Source organism: Notamacropus eugenii, chromosome 6 (genome assembly GCF_028372415.1).
Source record: "Notamacropus eugenii isolate mMacEug1 chromosome 6, mMacEug1.pri_v2, whole genome shotgun sequence".
In the NCBI taxonomy this organism is placed as follows: Eukaryota; Metazoa; Chordata; class Mammalia; order Diprotodontia; family Macropodidae; genus Notamacropus; species Notamacropus eugenii.
Window position 1 is genome coordinate 368,195,916 of NC_092877.1, and position 25,495 is coordinate 368,221,410.

Here is a 25,495-nt window from a genome sequence, read left to right on the forward strand (position 1 = left end):
TGGGGGGTAGGTGTGGGGGGGATAAAATCTCAATTGTATGGCAGTGATTGTTAAACATTAAAAAATAAATAAAAAAAAAGAAGCATACTGTTTAAAAAAAAAAAGCTTGACTTTCACCTTACAAAACAACAAAGGAGAGTGGCCCCGGGCAATTCAACTAACCTCAGTTTCCTCTTCTGTAAAATGGGGATAATCATGGCACCTGTCTTATAAGGTTTTTATGAAGCTTTAATGTAAATAGCATTTAAATGCTTTATAAGCCTTCCTTAAGGCGCCATATAATGTGGCTTCTTCTTGTCATTCTCACTGTCTTCTGGTCTTTCATGTATGAGAAGAGGATCCTTCCTGCCTAAGAACAGGCTTTGGGACCAGATCAACTGAGGGGTGCCAGAGTGCACAGAGCCCAGGCTCTGGAGTCAGCAAGACCTGAGTTCACATAAAGCCTCAGACATGTATTAGCTGCCTGACTCCAGGCAGGTCTCTAACCTCTGTTTGCCTCAGTTTCTTCATCCGTAAAATGGGGATAATCATAGCACCTATCTCTGAGGGTTATTGTGAGGATCAAATGAGATGATATTTGTAAGGTGCTTAATAAAGGCTTGTTTCCTTTCTTCTTGAGGTTCCCTTCAGCTCTAGGATTCTCAGTTCTTGCCAGTCCACCCCTTTTACAATTGCACTTCTCAATATTTGCTTGCCAGCAGCAATTCCACTAGTGGAACAAGGTTAGAATCTTATATATTCTCTGCCATGGGCGGGTCTTTCTAATTTACTTTTCAAATGAAAACATGATTTGCTTGCAAGTACAACTGGTTTTTTTACCCACTAAATTGGTCTCCCTGCCTCCAGTCTCCCCCTGCTGGGTCACCCTCTGAGTAGCTCATCTCACCACGCTGTTCCCTCACTAAATCGGCATCAATGGCTCCCCATTCCCTCCAGAGTCAAATACACACCCTTTGGTCTGGCTCCAGAACACATTTCTGGTTTTATTATATAGGGTCTCCCAGAACAGTTTAAGCTTTATTGTTTTAAAATTGGTTGGTTTTTTTTGTTTTGTTTTGTTTTTGCCACTGTTCACATGTCTCCATGTCTATGCTCCCATGTTCGGAACACCCTCATGCTCCTTTCCTGAATTCTCCCAGTTACTGCAGATCCTTCCCAGATGACCTTGCATTTCTTTGGTACATACTGTGTGTCTAGCTCTTTGTGAACATCCATACCTCTCTCTGGCCCACTCTGGCTAAACTGATTTGGCCCCAGCAGCTGCAAGTCCAGTTGTCCCAAAGAAGCCATCCCCACTGAGCGGGGCCTTCTACTGATGGAGTCTTGGAGGACCAAGGTCACTGAGGCACTGGAGGACAGCAGAGGAGGAAGGGACACCCAGCTTTGGCAAACTCACACAGCACAGTAATAGCAGGCCAGGAAAGGCTAATTTGATTAGCCAATGTAATGGAGAATCCATTATTCTGCAGGATGAGTTGGGAAAGGTTTAAGTGCTTATGGTGCCCAGACAAACACCATCATCCTTACACATAGGTATGGGAGCAAAGGAGAAGGAGCTGAGTACATTGCCAGTGAGTTAACTCTAAGGACAAGTTTGTGGGGAAAGGACACAGACCGTTTTCTAATTGATGATGAGTAATCCTAAGCATACTGGGATAGAGCTGGGATAGAGAGATGAATTTGGAGTTGGAGAGACCTAAGTTCAAAAGCTGCCTTGGAGCCATGCTAGCTGAGGGTTTGAAATCTGGGGTAGTGACCTGAGTCTGTGAAATCAGGATACCTGCCTCCCCTGATGCCCCAAGAGCGTGGGGGCACAGGGACAGGGCAGGCTGCCTTTGGCACCTCTGCTGGGCAGGGACCAATTCGATCATGTAGCAAAAAAGGTTAGGCCAATCTGAAAGTGCTACATGGGACAGAGATGCCAGAGTAAAAGCATCACGTGGTGCTAGGGGAGCTGCTCAGGCCCCCTCTCCAGGGACTCCCCTCCAGCCTGGGCCTGGGCCTTGGAACAAAGGATGGCCAGGGTTCCTTCAAATGATGCCAGTACAAGTCTGCCCAAGAGCTGAACCAGCTAAGGGGGGAGGGAGGAAGATCCAAAAGCCTCCTCCTCCTTCTTCTCCTCCTCCTCCTCCTCCTCCATGTCATTTGGACTTCTCAGTTCCCAACGCAGGGCAGTGCAGTCCCTGTCCCAGTCACTGAGGCCATGGGGACCTTGGAGCCCCAGATTCTGGGACAGAGGCCGTAGGCCCAGCGGGGGCAACCCTAAACGCCAGAGTCTGGGCCTTTTCTTTTGAATGTGGTGGGTGTAGGGATTGAACTAAGCTGTGAGTCTCCTTCCTCTCCGCTTCTCAGAGAAAGAGACAGTATAAAGAGAACAACGCTCTCAAGGCACCATGGGAAATGTTTGCATTTGTTCTCACCATCTAGCTTTGAAATAAATATTTCTGTAAAAGTTACTCCGATTGTTAAGGGATGCTTGAGCTCCTGAGAAGGAGGAGTGAGGAGGGAGGGAGGAGGGAAACACAATCCATGGAGGCTCAAGGCAACGCTGGCAAACAGAGACTCGTCCAACCTCCTCAGGATACTGGAGAACCTGTGGGGGAGGGGTTATATGTGACCTCAGGGAGTGGGACAAGAGAAAACCCGTGTTGCACCTTAGAGGTGATCAAGCCCAGCCATTCATTTTACAGATGAGGAAACTGAGGTCCACAGAGGCACAGTGACATGCCCAAGAACACACAGGTAAAAGGAGCAGAGCAGAGATTTGAGCTTGCGTCTTCTTTCCACTCCAAACTCAGTAGTTTTTTTCAGCATAATAGTGCAAGGAGATACCTGGTAGGCACACCTGCACTGGAACAGTTGGCATCTTCACCTTGTCTACAGCTTTTACACTTCATTCTGTCTAGCCTTACATTCCCTCCTAGGACAGGCAAGAGTCTCTCTGGTCCCAAAGCTTTGTAGGGATGCAGCTGCTGGATGCCCAGACCTGACACTGCTCAGTATGCAGAGGGGAGATCCCCATGGGCTGTGGACAATAACCTTCAGTGCCATCACAAGCCATTTATCTAATGGCAGAAACCCCAAAGCAGACAGAGACATGAAAAAGTGAAAATGCTCAGAAATAGAAAATTGTACTGAAAAAACAGGACCCTATGGCTGCTTTCCTTGGAAGCTGAACCACTGTGTCATGGAGGGAAATGGCAGTCTGAGTTATGCCCAAGTGACTGTAATAGACAAGCCAGATGGTCCCCACAAGAACCTCCTCCAGATGGTTCCTATTCTCTCACCCCGACACTGAGATTGTAAAAGACTGATTTTTGCAGTGGGGACAGAGGCATTACCTCAATAATCTGTGGAGGATCTGTAGGTAAATTTCTTTTTAAGTTTTTAAAAATTACCAAGCATTCTTTTACTTCTCACCCCCAACCCCCCACATACACTCATTGAAAAATAAAGAAAAAAGAAAAGACAGAAAGGAGCCCCTGTATTACATTTCCACATTGGCCATGTCCAGAACCATTGTTACCTGTAATGTTGTGTGTCTCTGGCCAAATGGGGATTTTCATTTCACACTTTTGTGTTCTGGCAGGCAAGTCTGGATCAGTAATAGGGTGTCTTGGGCAATCACTCCTTGAAGAGTCACTACACATGCCCATCACTGGCCCATCTGCATGCACAGTCCTTCCAATCAGTCCAATAAACATTTAGGAAGCACCTACTGTGTTCCAGGTACTATGCCAAGTACTGAACAAAAAGAAAGACAGTCCCTGTTCTCAAGCAGCTTACAGTCTTAACAGAGAGGCAGTACACAAGGGCGTGGGCAGAGAAGGGGCACTAAGAGGTACCAGGCAGGAGAGCATCTTGTTCAGTGGAGGACGCAGGCAGGCCAGCAGATACAAAGTGGAGCGATCTGTCAGTCTAGCGTCTGCCTCTAAAGGCATTGGGAGGAATTTGGTACTCCACTTTCCAGCTAGCCAAACCGAAGAGAGGAGAGGATGGAGTCAGTCCAGTCTTGAGTCAGCAGCATAAATTTAGATGTGATGAGTTTATCTTAGAAGGGGTATCTTGTTCCCTGAAGTTGACACCAGGAAGGGCAACAAAGTGGAGGGCTTTCAAGTCTGGCATTTCTTCCCAGTTTGGCAGTTGAACAAAGATCCAGTTGGTTGGTAATGCAGCAGCTGTTGTGCTGTTCATCAATCAATAAACATTTATTAAGCACCTATTAGTCAGTCCTCCTATGACCCTCTGCTCTTCTTTTCTGGTGGCCAAACTCTGATACTCCAGTAGATGTGTGATCTCCTTGGACTATGGATTGCTTCCAACCTCTCAATGGCATTTTGTCCTGATAAAACTCTTGTCCGGATTCTCCCATAAATTGTTCATAGAAGGTTCACCCCAATGGGCAGAGCCCTTCCTCTAGATCTGAAGTTTTTAACTTGTGTCAGTGGACACCCTCCCTCAAAAGGATCTATAGATAGATTTCTTTTAAAATTAAAAAAAAATTATCAAACATTCTTTTATTTCCCCCATCCACTGAGAAACAAGAAGAGAAAGAAAGAAAGAAAGAAAGAAAGAAAGAAAAGAAAGAAAGAAAGAAAGAAAGAAAGAAAGAAAGAAAGAAAGAAAGAAAGAAAGAAAGAAAGAAAGAAAGAAAGAAAGAGACTCCTGTATTACATTTCCATATCAGTCATGTCCAGAACCATTGCTACCTGTATGCTGTGTGTCTCTGGTCAGCTAACTTAACTCTTCCGAGTTCCTCTTTTCTCTTCACAGAACTAGGACAAAGACCAAATGCTCTGAGTTCCTCCATTTCCTCTCCCTTCCCTTTCTTCAGGCTGTTGGGATTATGTCGCATAAACTACAATACCCACAATCCTTCTAGTAAGTGGTCAAATCTCATGGGGCTGAGCAGGATCCATTCCTGGCAAAAATGTAAAGTGGCTTATGGTTTCCATCCTCCAGCTCCCTTCCCCGCTGCTCCTCACTTTTTTCATGTCCTGTCCGTTTCCGCTTCCTTCTGGGAGGGCCTGATCATAAGCCTTCCTGTCCTAACTTAATACCTTTGGAGGGTGACCCTCCCTATCCTCATATTCCAGCTTATTATGGCCATTGAAACTAGAAACTAAAGGAGATGGCCATCAATTAGGGAAGGGCTGGATAAATTATACTATGGGAATCTAACAGGTGCTGTAGGAAATGATGAATGGGATGCCTTCAGAGAAACCTGGGAAAACTTTTATGACTTTTATGAACTGACGGGAAGTGAAGTGAGGACTAGAACAATTTATACTCTGGTGATAATATTGTAGAGACAACAGTGAATGATTTAAGAACTTTGAACAACACAATAATCACAGACTATATATGTGTGTGCGTATGTGTGTGTATGTGTGTGTATTATATATATGTATATATATATATATATATATATAGAGAGAGAGAGAGAGAGAGAGAGAGAAAGAGAGAGAGAGAGAGACAGCCAGACAGACAGACAGAGAGACTCATAATGAAACCTGCTACCCACCTCCTGACAGAGATGTGAAGGACTCAGGGTGTAGAATAAAATATTTGGATATGTCTGTTGTGGAAATTTGCTTTGCACAATTGTCACAAGGGTATGGTTTGGTTTGGTTTTGTCCTGTTTCATTTTGTTTTTCCACCAATCTGGGGAGAATGATGAGAAGGAAAAATAGATTTTTGTTAATTGAAAAAAATCAAACGAAGTCAGAATAAATAAGATACAATATCAGAGGGGGAGGGGGTGGTACTTTGTAAGGTGGAAAATGACCTGCCCCTTCTGGACCTAAAGCTCTCCCCATCTTTAGAACATGTAAAAATGCTAACACAAGCATTTGACATTGTGAGAAGGACATCTCTGGTTTATTTTAAATCTACTGTTCACCAAATATAAGCTGTGAGACTCTGAAATAAACTCTACCGTTTAAATCTAGAAAAGAAAGAAATGTGTCTGTCATATTTCATCACTGTCTCAGGACCAAAGGTGTGAATTGGTAAATCAATGCATTCTATAGGCTAGAAGAGAGAATTCCAGGAAGGATGAGGCACTTCATCTGGAGCTAACCTCACCATTTTTGAAATCAGGATACCCAAAAAGCATGGGGTTTGCAGTTGAGACCTGAGTTTGAATCCTCCTAGCTTTATGACCTCAGGTGCCTGCCTTAAATTCTCTAAGTTCGAGTTTTCTCATCTCTAAAACAAACTGTGGGGACAATTACACTTTCTCCACCCACTTTGCAGAGCTGTGAGGAAAGCATTTTATAGACTTTGTAGAATTATTGAAAGTTGAGGTGTTCCTATTCTTGTTCTTGTGTGCGTCCTTCGTTGTGGAAGAAGACATGCCATCAGAGAAATAATGACATGACTTGCACTTGATGATGTTTTGAGTGAGGGAGGACTGTGCAGGTCACTAGCCTCACTTCTCCTCCAGAGCCATCTGAATCCAGTGACCAGATATTCATCAGGATGACTGGAGATGACCCAGGATGCACTGGAAGGGCCCTTTAGGGCAAGGCCTATGCAGGTACTCACTTAGATATCTATAGCATAGTGGCCCTAATTTCTACTTCAGTTTGTCACCACTGATGCACATTACAATTCAGCCAAACTGGCTCTTTTATCTATGAGTGAGTGATTTGTGGGCCTTGAGACAACCTGCCCTATTCGTTGAATTCCGTGGAAGATAGATTCTCAGTCTGAGATGTGGGGAAATCTTTTTCTCTGCTTGGGAACGTGGCGCCCTTTTCCTTCATGTGAATTATCAGAAAGCAGAAGAGGTTGCTTTGGGGGCATGTGTATATTTGTGTGTTGTGTTTACCTTTTTTTCTTCTGGACTTCTTTGGTTTGCTTAAATCTGAGTAAATTTTAATCCACCTCATCCCAGAATTCCAGACAAAAGGGTGAAGTCCAAAAAAGAAGAAAGGGCTTGTCCTCAAACTCCCACAGCCTCTGATAGGTAAGAAGGTTGGCATCCACTAAGGGCATTATTTATCTTTGCAGGAAAGAAACAGGATAGAGGAAGAGAGAGGACAAATTCAGCAGCTACAAGAAGATCAAGGAGATCACAAGCCATGTCGGGAGACGTGCCCAGTAGTGTGGTTGAGAGATTGACATGCAATCAGCAGTACGGTCCATGTTGGGCTTGTGGGCAGAGAGAGAAGGGGTCCTTCCACGCTCTGGAATCTGTTTTCTCTTGGTAGTCTGTGAAATATCATTACTCCTCAAAATTCATTTGTTCTTCATTAGCAGAAACACATTTCAGAAGCTTTCATCTGCCCTGCTTCTCTCTGTCCCACTTCCACATACCCCATAGCAATTGTGTGAGTGTGTGTGTGTGTATGTGTGTGCGCGCGCATGTGTGTCCCCTGTCCAGTGATGGGCTAAGATGCCCCAAGGATGTGTGGACTCTGGACACTTAAGCTTTCCTCATAGCTGGTACTTTGTTGTTTTAAGTATAGTGCCAAACAAACACGATGGTTTGTTTTGCTTTGGACCTGTGGCTTCATCCTGTGGGGAATCCTGCCATGGAAAACCCCTCCATCAATGCAAATGAACAATTACTTTGCCAAATGACAGTCCTAGAGCTGTCTGAGAAGTTAAGCGGTTTGCCTGGTGTTGGATAGCTAGTGTGAGATGCTGAATTTGGAGCCAGGTTATCCTGACTCCCAAGCCAGCAGTCTTCCATCCTCTAGTTCATGTCACATCTTGAAAAGCAGTTGATGTTTCCTTGTATAAAAAGGCAAGGGGGTGGGGCGGTGGGGGTTTGAACTTTTGCCTGCATAGTGCAATTTCTGACTGTTTCTACTCAGCTGTAAGGCAGCAAGAAGGGGACGAATGAAAGGTGAAGTGGATGGACTAATTGAAACAGGACAAAGTTGAGACAAGTGAAACAAGGCTATTAGCACGATAATGAACTATGTTTAGGCCATGCGGAGTTTGAGGGGCTTGTGAGCCATTGAAGATGTGGTTCCGGAGCTCCAGTGGGGGCCAGAATTTGGGAACTCTGCCATCCATGGGGAAAGGAAGTTTAGAGTCAATGAGAGAGCATAGCAGAGATGGGAGGATAGGAAGCTGGGGACAAAGAGGACTTTCAAAGTTCTAAGTTTGGGTGGTGACCTGATTGTACTGCTGATATGGAATGGAGGAAGTCCAGGGAAACTGGAGAGGTGTGGGGTCAACTTGTCACGGTTTTCCTGCTCTTTTTCCTGTTTGCCACAACCTCACTTCGAAGTGAAGCCTTAGGTTTCTTTTTGTGATTTTGGTGATGAGATCAACAGTTTCTGCCTCAACCAATTCCTCTTCGTTTTCACTTAAAGTAGAATGCTTCTGTAATGGCCACCCTGCATATCTGTATCTCAACTCATCTCACGAAGTTCAATTTCAAAATGGCCTAAAGGCTTTCATTTGCAAATCAACAGCAATTAATCAGCAGACATTTTCTAAGGACTCACTTGTTCTTGGTGCTGAGGATACAAAACCAAAAATCAGACGGCCCTTGGAGCTGGAGCCTTGGGTGCAAGGAGACAAAATTAACATGCAATATATAACATCTAGCATCTACATATCCCTTAAATTTTGCAAAGCCTCGATTCAATCTCACAACAGCACTATCACAGCCCTTTTACAGATGAGGAAACTGAGATAAACAGAGTGAAGTGACTTGTCCAGGGTCACACTGCTAATAAGCATTGAATTCACATTCAAGATTTGAACTGAGTTCTGCCTGTCCCAGGACCTTTGAACTATCCACTCAGCCCCTGGATGATAGGGCATTTCAACTGGAGCTAACCTCATCACTTTCGTAATCAGGATACCCAAAAAGCACGGGTTTGCAGTTGAGACCTAACAAAGTCTGTAAGATAATTGGGGAGTTGGGGATGGGGAAGGAAGAGTCTAGCAGCTGGCAGGATAAGGAATCAAACTGGAAACCCACATGGACAATTCTCCAGTTGGGACAGGCAACATATTTATAGCTCTGTTAAGTTTCACCAACATTTCAAACTTCTAAGTAGTCAAAAAAAAAAAAATCTTTCCTGAATTGTGTTTAGGGGGAAAACTCGATCCAGTTGACCAAGCGGCCTTGGTTTTGACATGAAGGCAAATATTTTCCCTGTTGCCATATTTTACAGAAGAATAATTCATTCAAACTACCCTCCAAGGACAGGAGGTCTCCAGGCAGCAGGAAGGAACCCGGCCTTCCTTTCTTCATTTCTTTCAGCGCTGCTCTTTCTTCCCTTCAGAGCCCAGGTGGAATTATTCCCTTTCTGAGTCGGAGCCCCGCTCAGCACCTGTTCTGAATTCAAGTTCCTTGGCGGCTGATGGGCTCGGGGCTCTTTGTTTCCTCCACAGGGAGGCTGTTTGCTAGTTCGCTGGAACTGACTGGGGGCCACTTGTGAACCATGGTGATAATGAAAGAGGAGGAATGCAGACATTTCCAAATGTCGACACAAAAAGATAAGAAGAGGAGGCTGGCAACCCCTGATTTTTACCCTTTTCAATTGGCCACAGATTAATAAAGGAGAGTCTTGGGCTGTGAAGCATAATCAAGCAGCAGATGTGGGGAGCTGCAGCCTTGGGCGCCTTTGAAGAGCGTCTTCTCATCCGATTGGTGCTTCAGACATTAGGTGTAGCATTCAAGCTCCGCTTACTGCTGGAAAGGATTCAATGTGCCCTGAATGCATCATTGATGCAAAGATTAAAGAATCATTTTCAATAAATAGGACTTGATTATGTAACACAAAAGTCATCCAGCTGTGGCATACTGGCAGGGAAGGTCTTTAGAAGACCTACTTAATGTCTTGACTAAGGGGTACCAAATAGACAAATGAGTCCTTACTCTAGTTCTGCAGATGACGAGGGACCTGGCTGAAGAGCGGCCAGCCCACAGGAAGGCTGTTTAACTTTGCCTTGCTCTCCTGAGGCTTGATGGAACAGCTGGGGGAAGGGGCACCACAGGGCATAGAGCGAGGGAGCCCTGAGTCCAAATCCAGATTCAGACCCTGGTTAGCTGCATGACCCTGGGCAAATCACTGAACTCCTGTTTTCTCATCTATAAAGTGGGAATCCTAACCGCACCTCCCTCCCAGGATTGCTGTGAGGATCAAATGAGAAAATAATAATGTGCCAGGCACATAGGTCATACCTTATAAATGTTAGCTATTCTCCTTATTAAAAGGATCTTGCTAGTAGGCCACCCTTTGAACTGCACAGCCTACTCTCATCACCAGGCGCTTCACAGGTGTTTGAAAAATATTTTTGAATGATTAAACACAGGAGAAAAATGTAACTTATTGAAATAGTCATGCTGAGGGTAAACGAACACGCAATCCAGTGCTATTCGATCAAATAAACAAGTAAGCTCCTACTACCCAGCGGTAAATCTGGGTTGTATAATAAATACCCAGGCTGAATGTAGCTCCAGCTCCAATCACTTCAGGCCCTGACTCAGCATGCTGGTGACAAGGGGGCAAACAGATGGGGTAAGTAGATCTTACCTTTGGCCTGTGAAAACAACCACAGAAACATGGAAGAGTCAATAACTCAAAAGCCAGGCAGCTGTTGAGTCCTAATCGACAACCCAACATCTGCTTTTGTATTAAAAATAATTCAAACAACATCCCTTTCAACCAATTATTTTTAAATGGGTGTTGGTTATTTAATGGATTGTGTGAATGAGGCCATTAACACTTCCAGTGGCACTCACATATCCCATGGCTTTCATCAAGAAGTTCTCTCTACTCAACACCTTTGTATTACATTTGAGAGCCACCCAAGACTTCCAGGAATCCATGGTAATGGAAATTCATTTGAACCCCTAAAATTGATTCTGTATCATAGACATGGAGCCGTAAGGGATCTCGGAACTCATAGAGTTCATCTTGCTCATTTCATAGATGGGGAAACTGAGGCCCAGAATGAATAAGTGGCCACGGAAATGAAGGCAGTGACTGAGTCAAGAGCTGAATCCAGGCCCTCAAACTGCAGATGCAGTGGGTTTCCATGACAGTTGTTTGGATGTGTGAGTCTGTGAGGAACCCATCAACTAGTCTACTATTTTTTGTAATCAACTGTTTTGCCTCCAATGAAAGGAATTCCACCTTCCAGCAGAGAGAACAGCTTTCTATCAGACAGCAGCCTCAGAGGCCAAAGTGAATACAAAAGAATGGAGGGGTGGAGAGAAACATGAAAGGAAAAGCAGACCAGGCCCGGAGGCCCAGCAATGGGAGGATCTTTGAAATCAGGCCAACACACCTACCCAGTCTCTTTTTATTGATCTGCCCCCATCTCCAGGGATGGAAGGGAAAGTGATTTCCCCTCGGAAATAAACCCATAAATCTGTAAAAGTCTTTGCCCATTATTAGATAAGTGACCTATGAGCAGGACTAGCGGATTCCTAAGCATAGCTCCCGCATGCTTTCCCTCTGTTCCTTTCCATCTAGAATCTTCTGGTCCTGTCTCATCATCTATTTTTTTTTTTTTTAAAAAAGGACAAAAGGTAGTTAATAGTAATGAGGGATATGTTTGTGCTTATTGACTGCTACCTTATACAGACGCGTGCACACACACATACACACACCCTGCCTGGTGTTAAGATTGAAATTTAGAAAAAAAAAATGGTCCTTTAGAATTAGAAATAACCCACCTGTAGCATGGTGGGTGCAGGAAGGAGGGAGGGAAGATAATAGGCCAAGGGTCACCTTGATTCCAAAACACATACCCCTACAAGGAGGCTCTCTCAGAAAGAAAGTCAAGTGTTGTTAAGGATACTTCCAACTGCACAAGGTACAAGGAAAAATAAAACTTTTTTTCCCAGCAGAAAGAGATTAAATTGAAATTAGTGATTCAGAACTCAAAGGGACCTGAGAGGTCACTGAGTCCAACCCCTTCATTTTACACATAGGGAAACTGAGGTCTAGCGAAGTTCAATGACTTGCTAAATTCATCCAGCTCTTATTATGTGAGACAGGATTTGAATTCAGGGCATTCCTGCTCCAAGGCCTGATCTGTATGTGAAAGGAGGTGACAATGATACAGACACAGAAGACAGAGCTGTGAACAGTCATTTAGTTTCAAGCTTAATTCCATCTGTAAAAGACTGAATTCAATATGGTAGGGCTTGGGTTTGGTTTTACTGTTTTCTTATTGACTTTAGAGCTTAATAGAAAGGTGCTTAATGTTTACTGCACTGGAGCTTTCTTTTTATATTCAAAGTGCACACCTGTTTAGAGATTCCAGCTACACAATTTGCATTAATCTCAATTTTCATTCTTTTTTTTTTTATTGTCCTTACAACTCAATGAATCTCTGAAATGAAAGATCTCATCTTTCCTTCCCCTAATCTCTTTCTGTGAAGCTTTCTGAGTTTTATTTGGATAAAATTTGAGTTTCATATAAATAATGTTTAAAAAAAAATTGCCCATCTTTTTGTTTCTGCCTCCATGACATCTTCCCTCTGCTGCCATGGCCACTATCTTTATGCTCTCCTCACATCTAGCCTGGCCTGCTCCAGTAGCCTCCTAAATGGCCTCCCTTTCTCAAGTCTCCTCTCACTGCAATCCATCCTCCAAAGTGATCTTCCGGAAGCATGGCTCTGACATGTCACTCATTAAACTCTAAGTGGCTCCCCTAGCCTCGATGATAAAATATAACCTTTCTCATTTGGCATTTAAAGCCCTTCCCAAGATGGCTCCAAGCTACTTTTTCCAGCCCTGTTATGCATTCATCCTCTTTCTGCACTCTACAATCCAGACAAACTGGCCAGTCCTCATAAATCACACTCCCATTTCCAACCTCATCCTGCATGCCTTCTCCGGAATGTACTCCTCCTTCCCCTCCACCTATGAGAAAACCCTTGTCTCCTTTAAGCCCCTGCTTAAGCACCACCTTGTGCACAAGCCCTCCAGCCCCCAGGAATTACCTTGTTGTCATTTTGTATAGACTGTCCTTCCTTATCATTGGACACATACCTGCCCAGACTGAATGCCAGGGACTGTTTACTTTGTGCCATTGTATCCCCAGTGCCCAGCACAGTGCTATCAATCACATGGCCCTTGCTTACTGAATGATTCATGAGTGACTGCTTGATGGAGTATTCAATATATCGGGTAAAAAGGGATATCCTGAACATTTACTCGTTATTGTTTCCATAGTTGTCAGGCATACGAAGTCACGTATTCTCTCCACTCATTCTCCTCTCTTCTGTTCCTACCCCCACCCCCTACCCCATGCCCAGGACTGAGGGGAGTAAATATTAGGAGGAATACATTTGATGAAAATAATATGGAAATCCATTCAACAGTTTGAGCCTCTTATAAAGAATCAGGAGTTGACTTCCCCAGTTAGTCAGGGTTGGAAAGATTACAGTAGTGAAATGAAGTAGAGAATGGTTCTAAGTTCTCCTTATAGATGCTAAAGTTTTTGGTTTGGGGATTTTTTGTTGATTTGTTGTGCTTTTTGTTGTTATTCACTCATTTAGTTGTGCCTGAATCTTCATGACCCCATGGACCAGGCCCTTCTTCATCACTGTGGTTTGTCCCAGTATCCCTCCCTAGCCCTTCCCAGAAAGTCACCCTATATATTTAGTATGTTTTTTAATGACAGAAGGAGGAGGAGAAGAAACTCTGTGTAACCAATTAACACTTTGGAAAAAGTCTGAAAATATATGCCATGTCCACCATGTGTGGACCTTCCCCAGCCTGCAAAGGGGTGAGCTGGGGTGTCTTCTCATTTCTTCTTTAGATCCAAGTTTGTTCTTTATCATTTGGCACCATGAACTTCTGATGTCTCTGGGGTTGTTTTTTCCATTTATGCTGCTCTAGTGCCTTGAAGATACCATTTTTTGTGGCTCTGCTTACTCCATTCTGAGTTAGTTCATGTAGTTTTTCCAGGTCTTTCTGTATTCATCACATGGGCCATTTCTTACGGCACTATAATCCTCCATTACGTTCATGTACCATGATTTGTTTAGCCATGCCCCAATCGATGGGCATTGACTAATTTCTGAGTAATTACAAATGAAAAAACTGGCAACTAACATTAAAGTACAATTCAGAAATGTTTCCAACAAGAGTTTTATGATTGGATTAGTGGTAAAGTATACGAAGAGGCCTCTTTCAGTCCAAAAGGGATGAAGACTTATTCCTCCAGGGACGCGATGGCCGAGGCTTAAAGGGTGAGCCTAAAGTCAGAGGTGTCCCTTTCCTAAGCCTGACTCAAATACATTTCTCATTTTCTTCACCCTGTTATCCCCATCCCCACCCAGAATAAAGGAACCCATTTTGAGATGTGACAAGATGCTAATTTAAGCCCTAATGGTACCATTTGGGGCTGTCGTTATACATCATGGAAGCAGCTGCCCTGGGTTTCAAAAATGAAAATAAAAAATCCTCCTTGAAATCAGTGGAAAGTAAGAGTCACTTGAATACTGGCAATGACCTTAATTCCGTGGTAATTTAAGGTTCAGGCTGGAAAATTACAACTGTAGAACTCATTCATTGTGAGGGGACAGAGGAAGTCTCTTAGGAGACAGACAAGATGAATGCTGGGGCTGACCCAGCCCATGTAGGAGATGGATGTGTTTATATAGGTACTCCTCCTAATGGGACCCAATGCAATGCCAGATGTTGATACTTTCCAGAAAGTACTAAAAATCTTTCCCATGAATCTCTCATGCCAAGTTCCTGTTCAAAAGTTTTTCAAGATTTCAAAATAATGTCTCTGTTCAATTCTTGGATTTGCATTATGTACAATGGAATATATAATAAATTATTATTTTTCAACTGTTAAAAATGACAGAAGTAGGTAACTAGAATATGCTAAACCCAAATGGTGATTTTTTTAAAAAAGGGCTCTTACAAAACATCTAGTTGAAAAAGGGAAATACTACAATTGTCATCACAAATTCAACATTTTTCTTAATGACACTGATGACATTTACAAAGTTACAGATGATATGAAGCACAATCGATAATCAAAACTCTATCCTGACAGGCTTTACCATTGAGGAAAATCTTAGAAGATGAAATTAAATAGCAAGAAATGGCAAATCCTACATGTGAGCTCAAAAAAGGAAACTTCAGAAAAGCTCAGGTAGCGTTTAGTCCAAGGATCCAATGGTGGGACATGGCAACTAAAGAGTTAATGGGATTTGAGGCCACATTCATAGAAATAGTGTCTGGAAAGAAAGGGTGAGAGTACTGTTCTGGTCAAACCACATCTGGAGGACTGTTTACAATTCTGGGTGTGTTTGAAGGAGGACATTGATAAACCGGATTAGGGCAGGATGGTTAAGGGGTAGGAAACCACATCCCTCAAGGATTATCTCAAGGAAATGGGAATCATAGAGCAGAGAAAACTCAAGCTGGAAAGGAGCATAAGAGTTTTCTTCAAGTATTTGAAAGGCTATCATATGAAATAGGGTATTGGACTATTTCTGCACAGTAGAAGCAACATCAAAGGCAGATTCTAATTGGATGTGGGGGAAAATTTCCTAACAGTCCCAAAACAAAATGGGGATTTTTTTTGTATAGGTGGTAACATTCACTCTAAAAGATCCACAGCAGACAATGGATGATCATGTGGCAGAGGGGATGTCTGGTTTGGTCCAGTTGGGATGTGATGCCGAGGCCCCTTCCCACTCAGAGATGTTAAGCTCAAAAATATTCAGGCTGCAATTGCTGCTACCAGGATGGTATCTGGACAAAGGCCTACTTAAATATTTATCTTCCTGGGCTAATTGGTACACAATAAGCAAAATTGCTTATGCCAAATACAGACTTGAGAATTGCCAATCCTGTGGCTACTAATCCTCTCCTCTTCTCCTTTCCTCTGATCTCTCCCCTCCCCTTGGAAGTTCCTAACACCCATGAAATCACAGGTCAAAAAAGCCAAAACAAAACATTTAGAGATTTGCAGAAGATTGAAACCAGGGATCTGTCACGGGCCCAGAAGAACTTAACATAGCTAGTAGCCAGAGGATTTGTTTTCAATTCGCTGAGCTTCCTAGAGATTTATAGCATCACAGTGGACATGCATAAATATGATAAAGAGGACAGGAAGCAGGATTTTGAGTTTGGGTCACGTGGAGGGTCCATCATTCATGGCCATCACTAACCTCCACTCAGCTGTTAAATTTATATCCCTAAAGCCTGGGTCTGACCATATCACTCACTCTCCACTCAAAAGTACCTCCAAGATCAAAGAGAAACTCTTTGTTTGGCTTTAAAAGCCCTTTATAACCTGGACCTTTTCTACCTTTCTAATCTTCTTGAAAGAAACTGAAATCCAGTACCACTGGTTTGCTTACTGCTGATTGAATAAGATGCTCCATCTCCTGACATGGGTTTTTTTCACTGGTTGTGCCCCATCCATACCTGGAATTCTCTCCTTCCTCCTGCCTCCTAGCTTCCTTCATTTCCTGGCTAATGTCCTACCTTTTGCAATAAACCTTTTCCAATCCCCCTTCTTGCCAGTGATTACCCTTGGAGAATGCCCCAAATCTGGCCTCTCTGTAGCTTGTTTGTACATGGTTGTTTACCCTTTCTCTTTCCCATTAGACTGTGAGCTCCTTGAGTGCAAGGGCTATCTCATGCCATTCTTTGTATCTTTCTTTGTGCTTAGCATGGTATTTTGCACATAGTAGAAACTTAATAAATTCTAGTTGGCTGACTGGCTATGCTCACTTGTCCTTCAGTAGATTAAGCACGGTACTTGATACCAATTTACAGCCCATGACAGGCAGCTAGGTGGTGCAGTGGATAGAGCACCAGTGCAGGAATCAGGAGGACCTGAGTTCAAATCTCATCTCAGACACTTGACACTCACTAGCTGTGTGACCTTGGGCAAGTCACTTAACCCCAATTACCTCATCCTGGGTCATCTCCAGTCATCCTGATGAATATCTGGTCACTGGATTCAGATGGCTCTGGAGGAGAAGTGACACTGGTGACCTGCACAGCCCTCCCTCACTCAAAAACAAAGTCAAGTGCAGGTCATGTCATTATTTCTCTGATGGCATGGTCTTTCCTTGGCAATGAAGGAAGAACACACACAGCCCATGGCTAAGGGGGGATCCAGGCCAAATCTAAACTCTGTAGAACTAATATTAATATTTCCAATCTGTGATCTGCAATTCAGCCCCCACTCCCATCAAAGGAAGTGGGGATGCTGTGGCCAACAGAAAACTGGCCTTGGATCTGCCACTGACTGGTAATGTGATGTGAGAGGACAAGCCACTCCTCTCCAGGACTCAGTTTCCTCACCTGTAAAATAAAAGGATCAGAACAGATCCTAGATTTAGGGTTCCTTTCAGGAACCTTAAAGATCACCTAATCCAACTCTATTATTTTACAGCGGAGAACCAAGGTCCAACAAAATTTCACAGATGTAGCAAGAGGCAGGATTTAGACCCAGGTTCTTTGACTCCAAAGCCAGTATTCTTTCTATTTAGCCTGGCTGCACCTAGATAATGCCTAAGATCCCTTCCAGGGTTCACTTTCTGAGGTTATAAGTTAATGCCCATTTTCATTTCTACTGCTGTATAAGATAGTAAGAACATTGAATTTGGTGCAAGAATGCCTGGGTTTGGCTTCTGGTTTTCCCACTTACTGGTCATTGGCCTCATCACCTAACTCTTCTGAGCTCTGGCTTTAATCTGTAAAATGGGACACCAATAACTGTACTCCTTTCCTCATGAGGTTGTAAGAAAAGCATTTTGTAAATGGCAAGTGATTGTATAGGAATGTGAACGGTCATCGCCTTCTGCCATCTTCTTGATAGAAAGCCAGCGCAAGTCATGGAGAATCGCCAGCTTGTTCTTCAGATTTGCTTAGCCTTCCAATGACTGGCATGGGCATCATGAGTTTTCATTTTTCTAATGCATGTACCATGTATTATATCTTATAGTTACGTGTGTATGTTGTATCCTCCTATAAGACTGTAACCTTTATGAAGCTGGAGAACTCCTTGAAGGTAGGGACTGTTTCATTTCTGGTTTTGTGTCTGACACAGAGTAGGTGCTTAATAAATGATTGCTCATAGATTGTGGAAACCTCAAGTGTATTGAAGTATCACAGGATTTATGGGATGTTCTTTCGGTAACTTTGGGTGACAAGAGTTACAGAAAATGATGGGACTGCCTTGAGAAGTGATAGGTTCTTACTACAAGATGGCGGACCATCACTCGTCAGATGTGTGATAGTGGGGATTCCTTCTGTGTATGGATTGGACCACATGGTCCCTAAGGTCTCTCCAACTCTTTAGTTCTGTGATTGTCTGTTTCTGTAACTTCTCTTTATTCTCCTTGGTGGGTGTGTTTCATGTGTCCTGCCCAAGTTCAGATTTTTGGTTCATTGGTTTATGGTAGTCTTATCTTATCTCTGTTTCAGTAAGAGTGGGATCCATTGCTTTATGTTGATTAGTCCTTGGAGATTCACTGTTGGTGTACGGCGACAGGCAAGTCCTTGATCACACTGATCTAAAAAATTCTGAGATTCCACCTTCACTCAAAACTAGGCAGCAACATTGGAATAGGAGTCAAGTCTGGCAAAAGTCTGTTCTAATGCAACAACTTCCTATTTCTTGCTTCCAATCTCTCCTCACTTCAATCCATCCTACACACTATTGCCTAATGTGCATTGAAAGTCATATCATTTCCCTGTTCTCTAGCCTTCAATACTTCCCCATTGGATACCTTGTAAAGTCCAAACTCCTTAGTCACCCATAACTCTTTGAACTGCTTCTCCACTCCTGCCCCAGTGGCCTTCCATTGGCTTTACCTTTGATTGGTAAGTTCTTCCCCAGAACGATTATTTGAGGAAATACTCATGCTAGCCTTGCTCATTTCAAGCCTCACTCAGCCCCTCAATCTCTGGACTGCTTCCCCACCTCCCCCCTGTGGCCCTCTTACTCTTACACCCTCTACTCCTATAGTTTCCTCTTTTGGTGTTAATTCCTCCTCCATCTTCCATTTGAGGAATTACCCACACAAGCCACATTCACTCCAAACCTTGGACAAATCAATTCATCTTGGTGCTTCTCAGCTTTCATTTTGGTAGGATTTTTGCAAAGAATATCTAATGAAATATTGTAATCTCTTAGTGGATACAAAGTACTATCATGTCTAAGTGCTAAATGAATTATGAGAATTCAGGAATTAGGGCATTCCAACAAATGCTGTGATAAAACAAGTGTTTTTCTGAGAGGACCATGATGCCACTAAGGAAATTCATTAAATGAGAATCAGAATTCTCAAATGTGTGAATATACATGTTGAAGATTCTGAAGAAGACAACCCACTAGCAACAATTAAAAAGACTTGTTTCTACACAGGGCTGATGTCTTTAAGATGTAAAATCCAACTTCAGATACCGTAGACACAACTTTGGGTCATTAATGGGTCCATGTGCAAAGTACAGTGCCCACTAGAGCATCTAGGTCCAAGCTATCAAGTTCTGTGGATTCCCATATTCTGACAAAGGTAGCCTACTTTCAGTTGGTTTGTATGTATTGCCTTTACACACAGAAGAGCATGAGGTAATGGTACAGGTGCTGGATTTGGAGTCAGAGGACCTGACTCTGCCCCTTACTAGTTACATGATCTCAGGCAAGTTACTTCATAGCTATTTTCTCATTGGTAAGATGAGGGAATTGGACCAAATGACCTTCTGACTAAATCTACAATGCTATGATTTAACAATGCATGGAGGCAGAAGAGGACAGTCACTAGGCAACCCTGAATGACAATAACCCTTCCACATGGCTCCCCTTGAATCAAGATCTTTCTGAATCCTAAAAATGTACTAGCAAACACCTGACATCTCCTCCATATAGCTCTAGGCTTCTTTTAGAGCCAATAAACCCACCCTTTTTAGAGCTGAGTTTAGTCTGAATAGGTCTCTGGGCAAAGAATGATGTGTAGAGGGGACCTGGATCAAACTTAAGGGATGTTTACTCCTCAGAGTGATACCACCTCCCTGGGATCAAGTACTGAACATATTCCCAGGCAGGCTCAGGGATGCTTTATTAGATGCTATCCTAGGTCTACTTCAGAGACAGCTGAAAGGGAAAAGAAATCAACCACCCATACAAATGGGGGGACTTGGCAAACTTCAGCACAGACTAAACTGGATTCTTGCAATACATAATGACTGAGAGATTTGAGTTTGGTGCTTTCAGCTACTGAGCTACTGTTTCAGGAGATTAGGGAGGCATAGCATTTCTGTCCTTTAAAGTCCCACGAACCTGAGAGGCTGGTGATGTACTTATGTGATAAAGTCTGATAACATTTACATCATAGTCAGAGAACTTTGCTATCACTATAATTGATTGATAATGACTTTTAAAGGCTACAAAGACTTTTAAAGGCTAATGGAACACCAGCTTCTTCATCTTACATAATTTAAAATATTAATGTGATTTCCAGTCAGTTCTATCACCAGAAAATATAAATTTTAAGTAGTTCTGAGCAAAATATTCAGTGTTCTTATTCAAGAAGTAAAAAGTTGCTTAAAAGAATCCGTTAATTTTCATTTTAAAAGGGAAAAATAATCCCAACGCTGGGGAAAATAAAATGGTGTTTTTTTTTTAGAATTTCAACAGTGAATGCTCAATTCTCTGAACACGCACAAATTTCCGAAGTGGTGCTCTGTTCTCCATACGTGCATAAATCTGCCATTGAGGTCACTGGAAAGTCTAGATATTTAGGGAATAGGGAATCAGAGGAATGATGACCCTCTGTGTATATTGGAAAGCTGGATCTGACTGGGACATTTCCTGTCAAGAATCCATGAATTTCTTGTGACTGTTTGGTACTAGCAGGTTCCCGATTGGGGGAAGAGAGGAGACGCCATTCCACTGTTTTTCCTTATCATCCGTTACCCTGTTTACTTGTTTTATTTCCATGTTGACGTTTTTTCTCCCTTAAACTCTTTTTTCCAAATGATGTGAGTATACAGCTCAGACTGTGGTGTCCAATGGTTTAGAATGAGAAAGAGTTGATTGTCAACTGTGAATTCTCCAGAACTGCCTCTGTGTACGTTTGAGGAATGAGAGAATGATCATCTAGGAGGGAGCCCGTTTTTCGGCTGATTTGTGCAGCTGGCAAACCTGACTATCTAAAAGCTACCCATTGCACAGCAATGATTCCAGTAGAATGTAAGGTCCTGAGGGTGAGGACTGTTTCATTTTTGTCTTTGCATGTCCAGCACAGTGTCTTGCCTAGATAGTAGGCACTTAATAAATACTTGGCAAATTGGATTGTATTGAATTGAAATATAGAAGCCAAGATTTGTGGATAATTTCTTTATATGCTCAATTTAAGAAACTCTATTCTCTCCTTTGGGATCTGATGAACAGTTATAATTTAGGAGTAAAAACAAAAACAAAACAAAGTTTAGTTGAATATGGGAGAAAGTTACCAATTTATATAGATGACTTATTTTCTAATGATAACAGGAGAAGAGGCTGGACTAGATGACTCTATCATCAATAATCTCACTATTTTCCTCCTCTTTCAGTGAATAATTTTAATTTCAGATGGAAGCTCTATAATCCTTAAGTGGAAAGGATGGTATAAGGGAAATATGCTCACCAGAAGGCTTCTCACCCTGGTTGTGCCCCCTATCTATGTGATCCATAGCAACTTCTTAAACCTCTGTATGAAGACATATCTGTAGACTAGAAAGAGAACTACATTTTGAATCAGAGGACACGAATTCAAATCCCAATTCTCTTCCTTGTGACCTTGGAAAATTCACCCAGCCTGTCTGAGCTCCAGGATCTTTCTCAGCAGAATAAGGGGGTGTCACTTGAAGGACCTCTAGGGTCCCTTTCTAGTTCTAAATTAGATGTTCTCAGTCTTGCTGCCTAAAGAAGGTTGAATTAGAAAGTCTGTAAGGTTCCTGCCAGCTCTAAGATTCGATAGCTCTATTAGTTTAGGTCAAATGTTATTATAATGAAAACCACTCTATAAAACAAAAAGAGATTTCTAAGCCCTAACCAGTGTACAAGACTTCAAATGAGATTCCACCCTCCTCAAAACCAATGCTAGCATGACAGATTTGGACAGTTCCTTGGAATTCACTGAGATTGAGCTCCATTATATGATGATACCATAATGTTCATATGATTTCTTCTTGGAATTTCAGGGAGGCTGCATCCAGCAGGATCATTTGGTTGGCTATCTGTTGTGCTCAAGGACAAAAGAAGAACTTATTCTCAGGGGGCTCTGCATACCTTATGTGGAAATTATCGAAAGTCCTATGACTGTCCATGAAAGTCCCTAAGGCTCTGAGAGACTAGAAAGGCATTCATTTGTTGGAGTAATTTCTTCCTTTTTGTATGTGGCACCTTAACACATAAATAAGAATGTCACATGTCATAGACAAGTGTAACAGCATAGAGATGATTTATTACACATCTGTTAATATCATTCCAACCTAGGGCCTTGAAGGCTAGAACTTCCTGATGCAGTATTTGGGAAGAGAAGATGAGAAAAGACTAATAGACTAATAAGCAGGGAGAGTCTTGAAGCATACCTAAAATTTAAGCAGACCTAAAATGCTGACTTTGTCTCTGTTTATACTAATGCAGTCTGAGAACAGAAAATATGAAGAACCCAGAGTCCAAAGACAGACACCAACTGCTTTTCTCACTTCTTTCTAAGTCCCTTTGACTATCTTGGGCTGATCTTCTCCGGCCATTGTTTGAGAATGTGAGTTTAAACAACTCTAAGTACAAAATAACATTTACTGAAAACTACCTTTAAAAATGTTTTGCCTATGAAAATCAAGGTCATTATTTTCTAACATTAGCACTCTAGCGCCTTTTACTCAGACTGTCAACCTGACTCACCCAGAGGCCTAGCTCCCTAGCTGTGACTTACCTTTACTGCTTAACTTTAATACAAAAATTTCAACAGTAGTAAAGGCTATGGTGGTTTCCAATGTACCAAAGGGCTTAAGGTAGAGACATGAGGCATATTCATGATAGTGAGGATCACAGACTCTGAAAATAATTGAACAAAAATTCTTGGGAATTATTTATATAAGGATGAAATGTTTTCCTTCTCTCCATGAATGATCATTCCATTAATATGATACATTTCACGTAAAAAAAGTACAAAGCACTACCTTGCTTAGATGTGAAGATCTATCTCTGTGTAATACAAGAAATAGAAAAGATTCTCTAGGTGGAAAATTTCTGCTGTGACCTCTAAAACTGTACCTGTTTGGGTCAGACCTACATATGTCAAGCAGTCTTTTGGGCTACCTACTCACTACTTGATTTCTGAGTAACTTTTGAGTTACCCAGGCTCTTGGCCCCTTGGAAAATGTGACTACACAATTGATCCACTGATTATAATTTTTTTTTCTGAATCTAGAAACTTTTTTCGAAGCCCCCAAATCTTAATCTCTGAAATAAAGACAAAGATTCTAACTGCCTCTCTCAATTTCTTTCTAAGTCCCATCCACTTGCTTGGGCTGATCTCCTCTGGAGATCGTTTGGGAATTTAAATTTAAACCTATACCACTCTAGCTCCTTAACATCCTCAACTGAAGAGGTCACCTGGGATCCGAGACATGGAACTTGTAACACAGGAGGGCTCATCTCGGCTGCCTACTGGTGACCCATCCTCTTCTGCAGGATCGTGGCGATTCTCTGCCTCGTCTCATTGACTGAAGACACCTTTCCCTTGGGAGGTTTGGGGACAGGGAAGCTGGCGATGCTCGTCCCTGAGGACTTGCTCTGGCTCTGGGAATTAGGTGACTTGGAGGCGCAGTGCAGGCTGGGGATTTTGATTCCTTTTCCTGGGGATGTGCTTGCGTTACTGACCATGGAAGCAGCCGGGGAGGTTAGGCTGGGGGGACCGAGAGAACAGCGGGACAACGGCAAGCTCCCGTTGAGCTTCTGGAGCTCCAGCAGCTGCTCGCGGGCTTGGCTCAGAGCTTCAGTCAGCTGGAAGCGCTCTTCACACTCTCTCCGTACTGTTTCCTGGAGAAAGGTGTTCTGAAAATAGGAAAAAGAGAGCCCATCTTAAGTTGTGGAGGGCACAGGGCACATGTGGAGAAGCAGGAGAGCCCGAGCTCTGGCCCCGTTTTTCATCCCGGGTGAGGCAGCGAGGTTCATGGGGCTATTGAGACCACTGAGGCCAGCTCCTGCCTTTTACTACCAAGGCACGGAAAACCTGGGGGCAGGGGGTAAAGTGCTCAAGCTTTTATTAAGCTCCTACTATGTGCCCGACACTGCGCCAAGTGCTGGAAGAGAAGCATGACTAGAACCCAGATGTGATCTTCCACAGTCTTGTGCTCTTTGAAGGCTCATGCCTCCGGCCTCTGACACTGACTGGGCTCCACTTTGCTCAAGGCGATGTGATCAAGTGATTTACTTTAGGAAAAGTTACTGTCACATGGAGTCCAGTGCATTGAAAGCAACACAAGAAAAGTATATCTATCCATATAGATATGTATATATTATGTGAGTACATGTATGTATATGCATATACACATTACATAACACAGGTGTATATACATATATAAAATTTTAACTATCCTGAGACGATACTGTCTGCAGGGATTAGTTCAAGGCCAATGATAAGAAATTATTACGATTAAAATAATATTTTACACAATTTATAAAATATTTTCCCTAGATTACCTTTCATTTAATCTTCCCCACTATAGATAAGGCATTCCCCTCACCATTTTACTAGTGGAAAAGGTAATCTGCAGTGAGCATAAGCTTCACTTGTCCGCTGGTTACAAGACTGGCAGATGACAGATCTGGGACTTGAGCCCAGTTGATCCCTAGATCTCAGTTTCCTTATTTGTAAAATGAGAGGGGTGGACTACATGGCTCCCGAGGTTGCTTCTAACTCTACATTTATGATCTATATAGGCAAAATTAACTGGCCATTTTATATATTACAGCTAATTTTTTTAAAAATTGAATTCTATTCAAGTAATTTATGTTTGTTAATATAACCAAGGAATTGTAAAGCTTTAGATCTCAAACTGAAAAAAAAGATTCCTCCCTTCAGTTTCTAGCTGCTTAAGTCTAAGGATAATTAACTGCTGTCAGCTGAGCTGAACATGTAGGAAAGTGTCATAGTTAATCCTCCAAGTGTTTAGGATCCATGTAATGGTGGTTTCATGAGTAAGTTCATGGGCTAGGCACATGTTGAATAAAATGTTCCATCTCCCAATGCTGGTAATTTTCAACAGGTTGTCCCCCATACCTAGACTGCTTACTATCCTCATCTCTACCTCCAAGTTTCCCTGACTTCTGTCAAGTCCCAGCTAAAATCAAAGCCTTTCCTAATCCCTCTTAATTCTCATGTCTCCCCTGCAAGATTATCTCTAATTTGCTCTTGATAAAGCTGGTTTGTACATAGTTTGTGGGTTGTCTACTCCATTAGACTGGGAGCTGCTTGAAGACAGAGACTGTTGGGTTTTTTTTTCCTTTCTTTGTATTCTAACACTTA

General features: G+C 42.6%; 1 protein-coding gene across 3 annotated transcripts in view; it reads right to left on the bottom strand.

Moving 5' to 3' along the window:
* Nucleotides 1-521: 521 nt before the first annotated feature.
* LEKR1 (leucine, glutamate and lysine rich 1) overlaps nucleotides 522-25,495 on the bottom strand; it is a 180,051-nt gene continuing 155,077 nt past the window's right edge. For 2 of the 3 annotated variants that reach the window (XM_072618650.1, XM_072618651.1), the window contains one exon: nucleotides 22,396-24,021. In XM_072618650.1, the coding sequence (XP_072474751.1) occupies nucleotides 23,632-24,021 (390 nt within the window). In that variant the 3' untranslated portion in view covers nucleotides 22,396-23,631. Of the gene's footprint in view, nucleotides 5,665-22,395; nucleotides 24,022-25,495 lie in introns of those variants that run through there. The other variant, XR_011969148.1, reaches the window with a different exon arrangement.